The 14,513-nt window shown below is 44.6% G+C and overlaps 1 protein-coding gene and 1 long non-coding RNA gene across 3 annotated transcripts; both read left to right on the top strand.

Moving 5' to 3' along the window:
* Positions 1-285: 285 nt before the first annotated feature.
* LOC123062350 (uncharacterized) lies at positions 286-4,886 on the top strand. Its single transcript, XM_044485816.1, has 8 exons — positions 286-853; positions 930-1,021; positions 1,116-1,190; positions 2,317-2,423; positions 2,509-2,564; positions 2,727-2,877; positions 3,359-3,673; positions 3,899-4,886. The coding sequence occupies exons 1-8, from the start codon at positions 308-310 to the stop codon at positions 4,756-4,758; spliced, it is 2,202 nt and encodes a 733-aa protein (XP_044341751.1). The 5' UTR covers positions 286-307; the 3' UTR covers positions 4,759-4,886.
* A 7,545-nt stretch (positions 4,887-12,431) lies between these two features.
* LOC123062348 (uncharacterized) lies at positions 12,432-13,954 on the top strand. 2 transcript variants are annotated; one of them, XR_006429628.1, is made up of 2 exons: positions 12,432-13,115; positions 13,451-13,954. It is a non-coding gene; the product is annotated as an uncharacterized lncRNA (long non-coding RNA). The 2 variants fall into 2 exon arrangements; XR_006429627.1 differs by having other exon boundaries at positions 12,432-13,119.
* Positions 13,955-14,513: the final 559 nt, after the last annotated feature.

The raw sequence follows: 14,513 nt of genomic DNA, 5'->3' as shown, positions 1-14,513 counted from the left end.
AAATTTACCATCGAAGGACAGTTCCCAACGCACCCAGCTAATATTATCTACAAATGCTCTTTCCTCTTGCAGCAATGGAGTCCGTTGGTGAAGCCGAAGGACGCTGATCTCATGAAGCACGCCCAAGTCCGTATTCACCAGGTTTACGTCGCGGCTAGGGAGCCGGTGGTGCCAGCCTAAGGGTGGGCTCCCAGCGTCTACGTTCTAAAAAAAATTATCCCCAAATTACAAAAACAATTTGGTTAAAATTATTAAATTAATCCTCATTGTGAAAATTTATCTCCAAGTTGTGCATCCTACCATCTGAATGTCGAATTTACAGCATGCGCACAAACTGAAACTGCAATTTGGTTGGCACAGTGGGGTCAGGCTAGGGTACTCACATGTTGGTATCGTGCAGGGTGGAGCGGACAATGTGAGCGGCGGCGCGGGCCTTCCGGCGGCGGCCGCCTGCCCGCCTCTCCTCCGACGAGGGGCGGCCGGGGAGGCCATGTGGACGGAGGCTGGCCACGGCCGCAGCTTCACGGTGGCCCTCAGCGGCTCGGGCAAATTGCAGAAAGCACCCTGCTCGTCGCTCGCAACGATACACACACCCTTGGCCCCACCCTGGCAGCGAGTCGTCGCCTTTTCCCCCAAGCGAAACGGCGCTACCCCACCGGTGGGTTTAGTAGGGTTTGGACTCGCTGCTCGCCTCGGCTCGGTTCCCATGGAGGCGGCGGAAGATGCAGGCGACGCCGGCGGCGGCCGCTCCACCGCCCGGAAGCTGGTGCCGTGGTCGAGCTGGGCGGAGTGGCGCTTCGTCCGCGACGCCATCTTCTCCCCCTACCCCGACCCTGGCGCCGCTCTTCGCAGGGTAGGTATCCTCTTCCTGAAGGCCCCCCAAAATTATCAGGCGAGTGGTGAGAAATCTGACTCTTTCGTTGGCGCAGATCGCCGCGTGGCGGAGCAGGGGCTGCCTCCCGATCCCCGTGGAGGTCACTGCGGCCCTCTTCGAGATAAGGCTGCGGGATCCCTTCTTCCGGTATGCTGTTTTGATGCATAGTTCCAACCTTTTTCTCTTGCGTGTGGATGGATTTGGGACGAAGTTATATATGTGATAGAAAATTTTCCTCTAGGAATGGAGTGGCTTCGGATGATAAGCTGGAGTCGGACGAGATGCTCGCCTTGCTGTACAGTATGGCAATCATCAGGTGAGGAAATTCCTGGTGCTATGTGTTGAAAAATGAATAGACTGTTGATTTATCACGGTGCCAAAGGAGAGACGACGCCTTTTATCAGGTCGGTTCGAATGGGTGCCACATCTTGCTGTGCAGAGAGGTGGACTGTGCAAGCAATTTAGAGAACAAATTAGTATTCGTGAGTTGATATTCTTAAAGCTGTTTTTCATATTTTTCATGTGGTTCAGAATTCTTCTTGAATAGGAGTTTTTGATGAAAGAGCATAGTTTACTTCTGCAGATCATCAGGAGCTTAATCATAGTCGTCCTGATGCAATTGAACTAGAAGGCCGCTAGAAGTCTAGAACATACTTTGGTGTCAATATATTGTGGTCCCATTTTTCTGGAACATGCGTCAAAACACCGGTCTGTTGTATTTGATGGATGCCAAAACGGCACGAAATCTAACCAACCACCCTGGTGGCACTGACCAAAGTTGCTCTGCTTTAGTTTTTCCATAGTTGATTTCAAAATTATCATATGTTGTTCACTTCCATCGTATTCTTCTGCTCAGTTTGTGGTTGCTGCCGGAACTGCGCTTATCCATTAAGCTGCTGTGAAAGAAAGTTGTGAAAAATATATTGCTCTATTTAGTATCATACAAGTTGGGGTAGGCTAACAAAAGCCTTTAGTCCCAAAGAAGTTGGGGTAGGCTAATTTAGTATATCATACAAGTTAGATAAATTTTGTAAGCCGGCAGTTTCACTTTCCTCACATATGTTTGGAGCCATCTGTTTGCAACTTGATTGTACACAGCTATCCAAATACACAAGTGTCTCAACAAGATAATATTATCATAATCCAAAACAATGTCAAACCGAGTCTTTGTATTAGTTATGCATAATGCATTGCTATGGTCAGTACCAGCCTCATGTCTCAGAGGAAAGAGTGCCCAACTTAGCACCAAGTAGTTACTGACACTGCAATCTAGATGCACATATCAACATTACTGCAAATTCTTGCTTTTATTATTTTTTATTTCTGTACTGTAGAGCTCTAATGAGATTAAAAACTGAATGTATGCCTGATCAGGGAAAGACTTCAACAGCGATGACTATGTACAAGGCTTATTTTCTACTTTTGTTTAATCTTATTCCCAGGCTTGTAAATGGTTTTATGGAGAGCCCGCACAAGGAAACTGGTCGTTCAATATCTGATTTAGCTGAGACTGTTGGAGTACCACGAATTCTCGTTGACATTCGTCATGGTTAGTAATTTTTGTCTATTCCATCTAGATTATTTTGCACTATTCTAATTCAGTCCTAATGAAGATATATATCGCATGCATGCAGAGAGTTCACATCGCGGCATCCCCTCTCTGCGACTGCTACGTTTGGCAGCCATTAAAGTACACTGAGTTGATTGATTAGTATTTCTAGGACATCTAGCTAATTATTTTATTTCTCTCTGGATGGTGGCTTTGGTATTAAATCAAATAACATAATTTTTAGAGTTGCTGGTATGTTTTGTCAGTGATTCTGCATCTTTAACAAATTGGGATTACTTTCAGGCATTTGATTGGTTGAAGTGTAATTACTGGGATTCCCAGACTAGTGCAATTCCTGATGTTCGACTAGAACTAAACTCAGTATTGCATGACATCGCTCAGTCGCTGAAGGGAAAAGATTCTGAAAGTGCAAAATCAGGTTCCAAAAGGAAACGTGAGTATCGTCATCCTGTAGCATGAACTCTGATTAAGCTTGGCACTTGGGCTTGTTCTGTTTCTTTGGGATATGGGTTGTCAGAAATAGGTCTTCTCTGCTTTGGTTTGCCCTCAGATTTTTCTGTGTTCAGTAAGAGACTAATGCTTTCTTGATTACCAAATCTGGATTGAGTTAGTGATATCTTCCATTAATCTGAACTGCCCAGAAGTATTACATATATTAATGCTGGAATAACTGTTCTTGTCGTCATCTGTTTGCTGCCATCTATTGATCTGCTTTGTGAATATGCTCGAGTTAATTTGTTTTCCACCACCTGATAGTGACATGAATATCAATTACTTGTAGTATTTATGACAAAACTTTCGGTAGTGCTTCAAGCTATGACAGAATTATTTATAATTATAACTCTCTCTCAGCCCAGTGTATCTCATGATCAGCATAGCTCAGTATTAATTGAGTTTTGTTTTCTAAATTGCAGGTTCCCAGAAACATATTTTAAATGCCATCAAATATGTACGTCAACTTTACTATACATGTCCCACTGAGGCTGTCTCTGTTCTTTTGGAGTTTTGTCAGCTCGATGCCCCAGAAATCTCTGAAAACAGCGATATACATCAATCTGATAGTTTGGATGTGAATCACTCATCTGATGTTCAAATTCAGAATCAAATATCAAATGGAGATATGAAAACCATTATAACAAAACTATCAGAAAAAGAACCAAGAGTGCTTCTTGGCTTACTAAAGTCGGTAATTGAAATGATTGAGGCCAGGAACGACCTTGAACACAAAGGTACTGCCCTGATATTTGGGTGTCCTAATTTCAGTTTTCTACCATCTCTGCAACCTTATTTCCTTGATTTATACCATGATTTGCTTCACATCACAATCCTGGACTGGATGGCTTGCTATGTTTTATTTCATTATTCAAACTTGATGCTAGCATTTCCGTTCACGGCTCTTGTAGACTTTTGTTTGTACAGATATACTGGTCTTATTAGTTTCGTTATATGTATAGGTGGATCATATGTATGCCTGCCAGCTGAGTCATCAACAATGAAAAACTTGTGCTCCCTGGTTCTATGGATTGTCACAAGCATAAAAGAGTTAAAGGATTCCGGCCGTATTGGACTTGTCCACGAGATAGGAGTACTCTCTTCGGACAGGAATGCGGTCCCTCGTTTCTGTCTCGCAAAACTTCTGCAGAAGTTATTGAGTTTGCCCGCTATAGGTGAAAGATGCATTGCAGATGCAGCACTATTGCTGATTGAGATGGTCGGCAATAATAACATGAAGGAGAAACTGAGGAAGCTTCCTTTGTTGTCCCTGCGAAGGTCACCGAAAGATACCCTCCTTGAATCCAGAATCTTGTCCAATGGACAAGAATCGGTTGAAAGCGCAACACAGAAGTTGGAAGCGTTCAAGTTGCAGTTGAGAAAACCAGATAATGCGAGTTTAGCTGAAAATGGAACTGAGGGAACGCTTAACACAAGCATGCCAGAGAAACGTAATAGGTGGTCTATAGCGAAGTCCTGGACCCCCTGTCCGCTAGGAATGATACCTTGTTCATATAGTTCAACTGCTGTTCTTCCCGTCCTTGATGTCATTGATGATGAACTGAAGCATGACACAGCAGAACATGGAAGTTTTGAGCCTGATGGTCAGATTGAAATTTTCGACTCTTATTCTTACCCTGAGCAGCAGTTGGATGGTGAAGGCATCCTAGAAATATCAAGATCGCCACCTGAACATGGGATTTCTGATATGCCAGAAATGGCCTCTGGTCTCAGGGGTACATTACTGGTTGGTGGCGTGTGGAAAAAGCTGACCGAAGAAGAGTTGCTCTCCATAAAGTCAAGCATGAAAATTTTGTTGTAATATTGGCTAGTTATTCTCCCCTCATTAGTAAAATATTTCTCTTCTGTAAACGATCAAACGTTAGCTTTTACTGGGGCATGACAAAACCCTCTTTAATCAGTTTTGCTCAGTTTCTTCACTATTTTAGATAACAGAGACAATTTTTTTCTTTGACCTGAATTGAGATTTTGTTCTGTTATCACTTAAAATGTTTTCAGTGCGAGTAACATAAATCTGTTTCTGGGCGCTGTCAAAAAGGAGATCAAGTGCAAAAGTCCAACTTCTTTTCTTTGGCGGATACAACTAAAGTATCCACTATGGGGACATCTCGTTGCTCATCTGACACGAACTCTCGCACGGGGCGATGCCGTCTTCTGCACAGCCCATTGAAGTCACGAAGACAGAAGCTGACGATTCCAAGTCACGAAGAGAAGATGCCGTCTTCTCGCATGTGTTTGCGTCAGCTCCGTGCTTACTAGTATGTCTCTAGGGCCACCAGTTTCAGGCTATGTGACTCCTACAAGACGTGCTGACACCTCTGTGTTCTTGAGGTTCCTAAGGATTCTTTTATTGGCCTCGTGTGAGCCATGGCGTACCTGTGCATCAGACCCGGAAAGAACCGCAAGAAAAACCAGTGGGGCTGCTGTTCAAATTCCCGACGCATCATATTCCCGTGTACATCCGGATAGCTACCAAGCCACTCAAAAACTCAACTAACAAAAACACGCCCCTCCTTGCTCAATTGTTCCCTCTGTCCCACGTTTTCTTCTTACCACTTCACTCCTGTAATACAATACGAAGTAGGAGGACGTGGAGTAATTGAGCACGAGCTCAAATGAGCTCGTTATCCACGTCGTTGGTTAGCCTCTTTGGATGTGTGCCATTAATTTATCCTAGCGCTGGTGGTCATCCAGAAATCGGGTACTGTTCCGAAATACGTCCCCGGCAGCGGTGTCCAGTGGGCCAGATTTAACGCTGGGGAGGACGGCAGTTTGCCGCCGGGGAGGTGTTCCATGGATCAGAATCAGAGCCGCCGTCTGATCCGTGGATCAGGAAATTCGCTTTACTGTCTCGCCGCACGAGTCGAGTTGAATCCAGAGTCCAGTCGTCTTCTCTTGCAAAGCGACTGGCAATTTGAAGGCGACGACTGGGAGATAAAGGTCAGGAGCGGCAGCGGCGATCCAACATGGAGTTCTTGATGCAGCCGATCGGCAGGTACATCGATCCTTCCTTCGCCGCGCGAGGTTGTCTGCATTTTTCGGGCGTCTGGGTCAGCTTGTTGACAGCGATTTGTTTTTTCCCTTGGTTTAGATCTGCTGTGCTTGAGGAGATAGAAGAGAGCCTGGTGCCTGCCCCTCTGGTTGCCGATGACGAAGTGGTGGCGGAGCATGCGGTGCGGCAGCATCACAGGGCGGCGGACAGCGGCAAAGCACAAATCAGGGGCGGAGGCCGCAGCGGGCAGAAGGGATAGCTCCCCTCCGACGCTCGAGCTCTCAACGGGGAAGACGAATCCCCAGGCGCCCGGATGGAATAAGAGGTCAGTGGAAAAGCTTCCGTATGTCATCAGAGATGCAAATATTTTAGTAAAGAAAAATTGACATCAGTAAAGAAATCAGGCAACTATATCTTTCTAGATTCAGAGTATTTAGTACAATGCATTTAGCTGAACCCTCCTGATATGAGAGATGCAAAGAAATTAGTGGAGAAAAATTGGTAGCACTAACGAAATCAGGCAGCTGTAATTTACCAGGTTTAGCGGGTTAACTCCATTGCATTCACGTAGTTGAAATTCAGATAAGAAAAAACTTCCTTATGTCATCAGATAAGGAAAGATTTCAGTAAAACAGAGTAGTTTGTGCACTGCATTCAGTTGTAACTCATTGATATGCGAGATGCAAAGATTTTAGTAAAGAAAAATTGAGTGCGGTAAAGAAATCAGGCAGCTGCAGTTTGCTGAGTTCAGAGGAATAAGTACACTGCTAGATGGAAATTATGTGATCACAGATGAAAATCAGACAGTCAGATAATGAAAAGCTTAATTATGTGATCACAGATGGAAATTATTTTATTAAATAAAATTGACAACACTAAAGAAATCAGGCAGCTAGAGATGTATGGGTTCAGAGTAGTTAGCAAACTGTATTAAAATGAAACCATTTGATATGAGAGATGCAAAGATTTTATTATAGAAAATTGGATTGCAGAAAAGAAATCAGTCAGCTATAGCTTTGTGGATTCAGAGCAGTTGGTACAATGCATTTGGATAAATCATACCTACTGCCTGGTGTTTGCAGGCTGAGGCTTGGTGCTGCTGCACCAATCAGGACACCATGCCCAAATCGAATCAGTGCGTTCGACAAGGCTGTCAAATGTTTTGCAGAGAAACCGGCTGAAAATGTGATCACACCTGTTCTCGGCATTACATTCGACTCCTTGGGCGAGGCTTCTGGTGATGCTCTCACTGATTTGTTGTTAGTAAATCAGATACAGTGGAGTACAATTTTTATCTGAGAAGCTCATGAAAAGCGTGCACATAATGAAGAGATGCTTGGTTTCATTAGGGCTAAAAAATACCAGCTAAGCATATAGTGAAGACATGGACGAGGGATGCTCGCGACATTCTGCCACCTCATCTGATACAATACCAGAAGGACAGTATGTAGAACAACCCTTTTTCGTACAGAAACTTCACGATGTACATGCACGCAATGGAACTAGTCAGGCTGGGCGACACTAGTTTTGAAGCCTACAATCGATTAATGGAGTTGTTCAAGTCGAATTTGACAGTGATATTACCCTATACAGAAGTTAGGGATGGTCTTGGCCTCGAGGATAGACTGGCAGACAGGGGGGCTGTGGTGAATCAGACCCCCATGGAGCTGGTTTCGGCGGAACAAAACATGAACGTCAAAGCAGCTACTGCTGTTTTAGCTAACAATGATTCGGTTTCGAGGACAAGCAACAGGTTGGAAGGACTGCTGGCTCCAGCGAAAAAGAAAGATATGGGATGGCCAACGACAAGTACGGAGAAGGCTCCATATGAAGGTCTAAGCAAGAGGACTAGGTTTTGCACGATATGCTGAAAACAAGGGCATAAGCAAACTACATGCCCTGATGTGGTGATGTCCCTAAGCAACCTCGGAAGCCTGCCAAATGTAAGAACTGTGGCTTGCAAGTAGAATGCAGTTTGAGGGGCACCAGCAAAATAATTGTAATAAATAAAGCAATGGAACTAAGGCTGGCAAGTAGAATGCAGTTTGGGGAATGCACTGGGTAGGAGCTGATGGGCTCATGAAGTCTTTTCAGTTATCTTATTTGCTATTGAGGCATATGCCTGTAGGTGACATGTTTTAGCTTCGGCGTAATCTAGACCATGGTTAATTTTTAGGTGTTGACATGCTTTTCGTAACTCTGCATTTTGGCCAGTGGCTAGGTAATGTAATAAGTCGAACTGTGTTCCAGCTTGGCATGTCTGGTTTAGTTTCAAATGTTGGCTTGTCCCCAGGTTTTCATGAACTTGTGTGCATGCATTTGAAGGTAAAACCCTTAGCCTTGGATTTTAAGAAATTGACTAGGACTACGGGAGGACAACTACTGCTGCTGAATTTCGGAATGTGTAGGTTTAATATGACAGACTACTGCTGCTGAATTTTAGGAAACTAGTGCTGCTGAATTTTCGAAATGTCTACGGTTAATATTCAGCTTATTGCAATCTGTAGGGCCCCTTGGATTTTATAAAATTGATGCTTATTATGAACAGAAGTTCGAAGTAATTGACCATATAAATTAGTGCTGCTGATTTTGGAAATGTCTAAACTTACTAAGACAAAACTAGTTTAAAGGCATGGGTTTTCCACTTTTCCTGAATGTATGTAGCGGCTAGACAGCAGCGAGTGTGTTTCATCTAAACTTAGGCCCTGTAGCACTATGCAAAATACATAAAGTTGTGACCGATCACCATAGCCGGAGATCAAGTGTTTGTAAAAAAATTATTTGTTCAAATTATGATTAGGTACTAGTGATAGTAACGTTTTGTGTGAAGAATATCCGGTGAGCTTTTCAGGAGTCATTTGCCCAAAAAATAGGTTTAATTGTAATGTTTTCCGAGTATGTTTTGAAATTTCCATGATTGTGCAGAAGTATGATGAAAGAAATGTGTTAAGTATATGTGCTCCACTACAAACGAACAGTCTCGGCCAGGATGTGTAATCAGTTTGCTGATTTGTCATGCAGGACTAGGGTTGGATTAGCTGGCAGGACGAGGATGAAGTTGGTTCCGGCCAAGAGCAGCGTCGTGCGCTGGCTGTCGGCGGAGCAGCGTGGAGGCGCGGCACGGGGAGGCTCAGCTGCTGCACCTGTGGCTGCATGCGCACATGTGCTGGCTGAATCTCCGCCTGGCTGCCATGGTCGAAGTTGTGGTCTCGCATGTATCTCTGCTGAAGGGGAGCCGACGGGTGCATAGCAAGGGGGGTTGCAGCACGTACGGCTGCGTCAGCCCTGCGCGAGTCAGCTCGGGCAGGTACGTGTCCGTGGGTCTAAATGAACCCGCATAGCTCAACCTGCATGGATTCTAACTTCAGACACGGAGTGGGGATCCAAGCTCCAAAAGATTGTTCTTCATGGTAGATGGGCACTTACATCTTTCCTGACGCATTTGTAGAGCAAGCTCGGCGCGCGCGAGGCGAAGGTGACCACCTTGTCGAGGTAGTCGGGGCAAGGGATAGGTGGCAGCACTTCCTGAGGCTGCAAGGAAGAAAAGTGAATCTTCCAGAGCAAGGGTGTGTGTGGTCGATGCAGTGCATGTATATATTAAAAAAATGTTTGCTGGAAGCCACCGTTAGGTGTGTAACGGCTGAGCCGTGGACCACGACGCTAGTGTCCATCTGAGCCGGCTAGTGCTGGATGATGGATGTCCCAATAAATGCGGTCGGTGAGTGGGCCCTATTCTGTAGAAAGCATCTCATACTACTCAGAATACGCAGTAAAATACATCTCCTGGTGCGAATCTTAGCGCCAGACAACGGCTGGGATAACAGGTCCATCTGAGCTCGAGCTCAGAATAGGACTTTCGTACGAAGTAGTCGGTTTATATCCACAGGATCAAGATGTTGAGTAACTCATTCTTCGGTAGCTCACCCACCCACTAGTAATTCAATGTTTGGGAGTACACTTGTACACCTTATCATACACTTTGTTGAAGGACGGGCTGGGCAGGACACATTCAGAGATTTTTTGCATATTCTAATCTTCACACTTGTCCTTGTCTTACTATCATTTCCGTTCAATAGCGCAGTTTAATGTTCCCAACCGTGGAAGGGAGCTTTGTCCCTGCGAAGGTCCCCGTGCCCCTCTCCCTCTCACCGATCTTTCCTACAAACCCCACTTGTAGGTTTCCAGCGCCTCCAACCGCAACTAACTCTCGCCGCCGCGGCTCGGGTCGCCTACAACAAACCAAAGAAAGATGTGGAGGCGGAGGTGGGTTAGCTATGGATCGTGAGTATCTTGGACGTGCTGCAGAGGGATGTGGAGCATGAGCGTTGCCGCAAGTCGGCGGCCATCCAAAACCCTCTACTCGACGCCTAATGCAGTGCGACCCTAACCCTAGCTCTTGGGCTTCGTGCTCGTGCCGCTCAATACCGTACCGATCGTCGACGGCGCGGGGCTGGCGCATCAGGAGTTCGCCTTCTTCCTCCATGATCCTATTCCACTCACTTGCCGACACCATGCGCCTCTCCCTCGCTCTTTCCTCTGACCTCTCCGACACTAGGCAATCTAGATGAGCAGGAATACTTTGAGGAAGTGGATGAGCAGCAATAGCACTATTGCTGATTAAGATGACCGGCGATAACAACATGAAGGAGAAACTAAGGAAGCTTCCTTTGTTGTCCCTGTGAAGGTCACCCAAAGATTGTACCCTCCTTGAATCCAGAATCTTGTCCAATGGACAAGAATCGGTTGAAAGCGCAACACAGAAGCTGGAAGCGTTCAAGTTGCAGTTGAGGAAACCGGATAATGCGTGTTCAGCTGAAAATGGAATTGAGGGAACGCTCAACACAAGCATGCCAGATAAACGCACTAGGTGGTCTATAGCGAAGTCCTGGACCCCCTGTCCGCCAGGAATGATACCTTGTTCATATAGTTCAACTGCTGTTCTTCCGGTCCTTGATGTCATTGATGATGAACTGAAGCATGACACAGCAGAACATGGAAATTTTGAGCCTGATGGTCAGATCGAAATTTTCGACTGTTATTCTCACCCGGAGCAGCAGTTGGATGGTGAAGGCATCCTAGAGATATCAAGATCGCCACCTGAACATGGGATTTCTGATGTTCCAGAGCGGACCTTTGGTCTCAGGGGTACGTTACTGGTTGGTGGCGTGTGGAAAAAGGTCACCGAAGAAGAGTTGGTCTCCATAAAGTCAAGCATGAAAATTTTGTTGTGATATTGGCTAGTTATTTTCCCCACTCAGCAGTAAAATATTTTTCTTCTGTAATCGATCAAATGGTAGTAGCTTTTTCTTGGGGTATGAGAAGAACCCTCGCTAATCAGTTTTGCTCAGTTCCTTCACAATTTGGGACAATAGAGAGTATTTTTGTTAACACGTGCTCCCTCTGTTCACTTTTGTAAGTTGTTTTAGACAACTCAAAATGGATTGTTTTGCACATTGTCTGAAATGTCTTCAAGGTCTTATAAAAGTGAACAGATGGAGTACATGTTAAAAAGCTCATGCAATTCTAACACGTGGTGTCGCACTTGAGGAGACTCATGGACTTGTTGTGTACAGACAGTCATGTCAGTTTCCTGCACGAGACCAGTAGCATGCGGAGTCTTTGCTGGAACTAATTCTCAGCTTACGAGTTTCTGTTTAGGACCATCAGTTTTCGGCTGCTTAACAACCGAGATCCGGGAGATCCTTTGACCGGCCTCGCATGAACCAGGGCATACTCCTTCATACAAGCCAGAAACAGCTGCAGGGCAAGCGTGTGCAACTGCTGCTCGAATTCCCGATGCATCCCATTCCCTTGTACATCCGGATAGCTACCAAGACACTCAAAAACATGCTCCACTCCATATGCTCCTTCTTGCTTGATTGTCTCCTTTGTGTCGTGTTTCTTCTCAGTACTTCACTTGCAGGCCATGTAATACTATATGGAACGAAGAAATGAGTTTATATCCACCGGCCTAGGATGCTGAGTAACTCATTCTTCGGTAGTTCACCCGCTAATAATTCAATGTTTGCGAGTACTCTAGTACACCTTATCATCCACCCGTCATTGAAGGCTGGGAAGAACATGTCAGTTTATTTTTTTGCATGTTCTAATCTTCACGATCAGCCTTGTCTACCCACAATTTTTATACAATACCACAGTTTAAAGCTACCAGCCATGGAAGTGAGGTTTGTCTAATCCTATATACTTAAGAAGTTCATCCCCACTAATCTATTTATCTTAACATGCAGCATATCCACATCAGCAGCCTTCCACATCAGCAACCCACCCATGTCAGCAATTCATTTTTTCTCTGTTTCAGTTAATGGTATGATTTTTTGAAGTAAATGGTGTGATTTAATTTAGTATTGGCTCATCTTCATGTTGGTCTGTAATCGATGATGCATCGCCTCTTATCCTGACTCCCCACAACCCCTCCAATATAAATAGCTAGAGTAGCGAAGGATCTCCAGCGACAGTTCCGCCCGTCGACGTGTTCCTGTTGTTCTATAACCGATGACGCATCGCCTCTTATCCTCGACTCCCCACTACTCCTCCGCCGGGCCATCCGCGTCCTCATGGCCATTCCTATCCCCCGCCCAATCTCTTCCCCTTCACGATCCTTCTTCTCCCCCGCTCTACAAATATCTCTCTTCCATGGTATGAGCGGCTATGCTTGAGCGAAGCGACGGAGTAGCGAAGATTGCGAGGTTTGGTTGGGGACAGATGGGTGCTCCCTGTGCAGTGACCTTTCCCTCCCTCTCTCTGTACCAGATTCATTTCTCTGATCTTCAAGTCATTTTTTCCTACAATCTCCCATATCCCCGTGTGTTTAGTCGAGATGACTGCCGTGGAGACATGGTCCTTACCTTTCGTCTCTGACTCTATTCTGGCCAAGGGAGCTCCGACGCCGTTGGGGAGATTGGTTCTGGTCGGTTCCACCGGAATCAGACCAGCCACTGGTGCGGCGTCGGGCAGGGGCGCAGGGCTGCAGATCTGCGACGAGAGGATGACCTCAAGAATCTGGACGGTGCTGCTATCCAGCAACTAGCCGCCGCCAACATGGGCTACCTCCACATCGGCTGCACAGCCGCCGGTGCATGCTGATCCGGCCACCTGCGCCACAGCAGAACAATGAGCGACTCCTTCTTATCCTTCCCACTACTACTGTATGTACGTCTTATCCTTATCCTTCTCTACGGATCGGTCTCTATTAACTTCTGATGGTTACTTACTTCACACAGCCCAACCCATTTGATTATTTTATCTCGAAGCATTATTATTTATTTATTTGTCAGCAAAGCGCGAACTGCAGTTTTTAATTTGAAGTGCCATATCATAGCAGGCATAAGGAGTAACAATTAAAAAAATTAAGAAGACACAAATCGCTAAGTTAGCAAAGTTTTGGTTTCAAGTGTGATCCCTTTTCTCCAAAAAAAAAACAGAAACCGGTAGCATTTTATTATTATTTTTGTTTCATATGGTATCCATCTAATATTTTCAGGAGTATTCAAACTGAATTCGAGGTGGAGAAAAAACTTGGTACACTGATTTTTTTTTATTTCTCATTTGAGGGCTCTAGGTCATGTCTATCCGAAACATTCAAGTTTGGAGCTTTCGGATCGTACTTCAGAAAGAACATTTAGTTACCGCCAAATTCTTCTCATGCATGTACAGAAGATCGACAAATGTAAGATACTCATTTTATTGTTATATAATTCAAAAAAATCTGTAATATGTGTGATATGTAAATACGGCCAAGATTGTAATGACTTTTGTGAACATCTTATTGGTTTAGATGATTTTACGAAATTGAAACCTTTCAACCTAACCACAGGTATACCCAAAAGGTTAAGTTGTTATTAATTATCATTTTTAGGTGGTTATAAGCTGTTATTATTTACCTTTTTAGGTGGCTTGATTTTTTTTTTCTAAATGGTCGAAACATCATTTGATGTGATGAGAATTCATACATGACATTTCTGCATTAGTACATTATTTGTTGTCACATGCATATAATATATTTGGTATTTTGTTCAAAAAAATTCATTGCTACAAATTCCCGCCGCAACGCGCGGGGTATTATCTAGTTAATATCATGGGTAACCCCAGTAGATCAGTATATTAATTTTGGCCGTTGTTTGGATATACCCATATCGTGTGTCATTGTTTGAAATTCACCATGTCAATGTGACACACACAAAACTTTGCAATTGATGAAAAAGTGTGGCGCCATGAAATACTCCCCCGTCCCAAAATAACTGTCTCAACTCTGTACTAGCTCTAATACAAAGTTGTACTAAGTTTGAGACACTTATTTTGGGACGAAGAGAGTACATTTTAAAATTAAGCGGCCGTGAAAAATAGGAAGTAAGCTTCATACCATAGCTAGAAACCATCTCTTCATTGGGTTGGGGTGGGGGGGAGGGGGGGGGGGGGTGTGACACAAGATACCAGGAGAAAGTCACTGCTATACTAATGTTTTGTATTCCTATACATCAAGATAAAATGGTTATCTTTTAAAGACCGTATTCACTTCAGGTTCATCGCGCTTGCCATGTCTAGCA

The sequence above is a fragment of the Triticum aestivum genome, chromosome 3A, assembly GCF_018294505.1.
Source record: "Triticum aestivum cultivar Chinese Spring chromosome 3A, IWGSC CS RefSeq v2.1, whole genome shotgun sequence".
Taxonomy (NCBI): Eukaryota; Viridiplantae; Streptophyta; class Magnoliopsida; order Poales; family Poaceae; genus Triticum; species Triticum aestivum.
Note: the sequence above shows the minus strand (reverse complement) of the source record. Positions and strands in the feature narration are given on the sequence as shown.

What these genes read in the sequence shown, in the direction of transcription:
- LOC123062350 (XM_044485816.1), top strand. Translation starts at nt 308, where the DNA reads ATGTCGAATTTACAGCATGCGCACAAACTGAAACTGCAATTTGGTTGG. An exon ending in TACAGTATGGCAATCATCAG is followed by an intron (nt 1,191 to 2,316) that starts GTGAGGAAATTC and finishes TCTTATTCCCAG; the next exon opens with GCTTGTAAATGGTTTTATGG. An exon ending in ATCAGGTTCCAAAAGGAAAC is followed by an intron (nt 2,878 to 3,358) that starts GTGAGTATCGTC and finishes TCTAAATTGCAG; the next exon opens with GTTCCCAGAAACATATTTTA.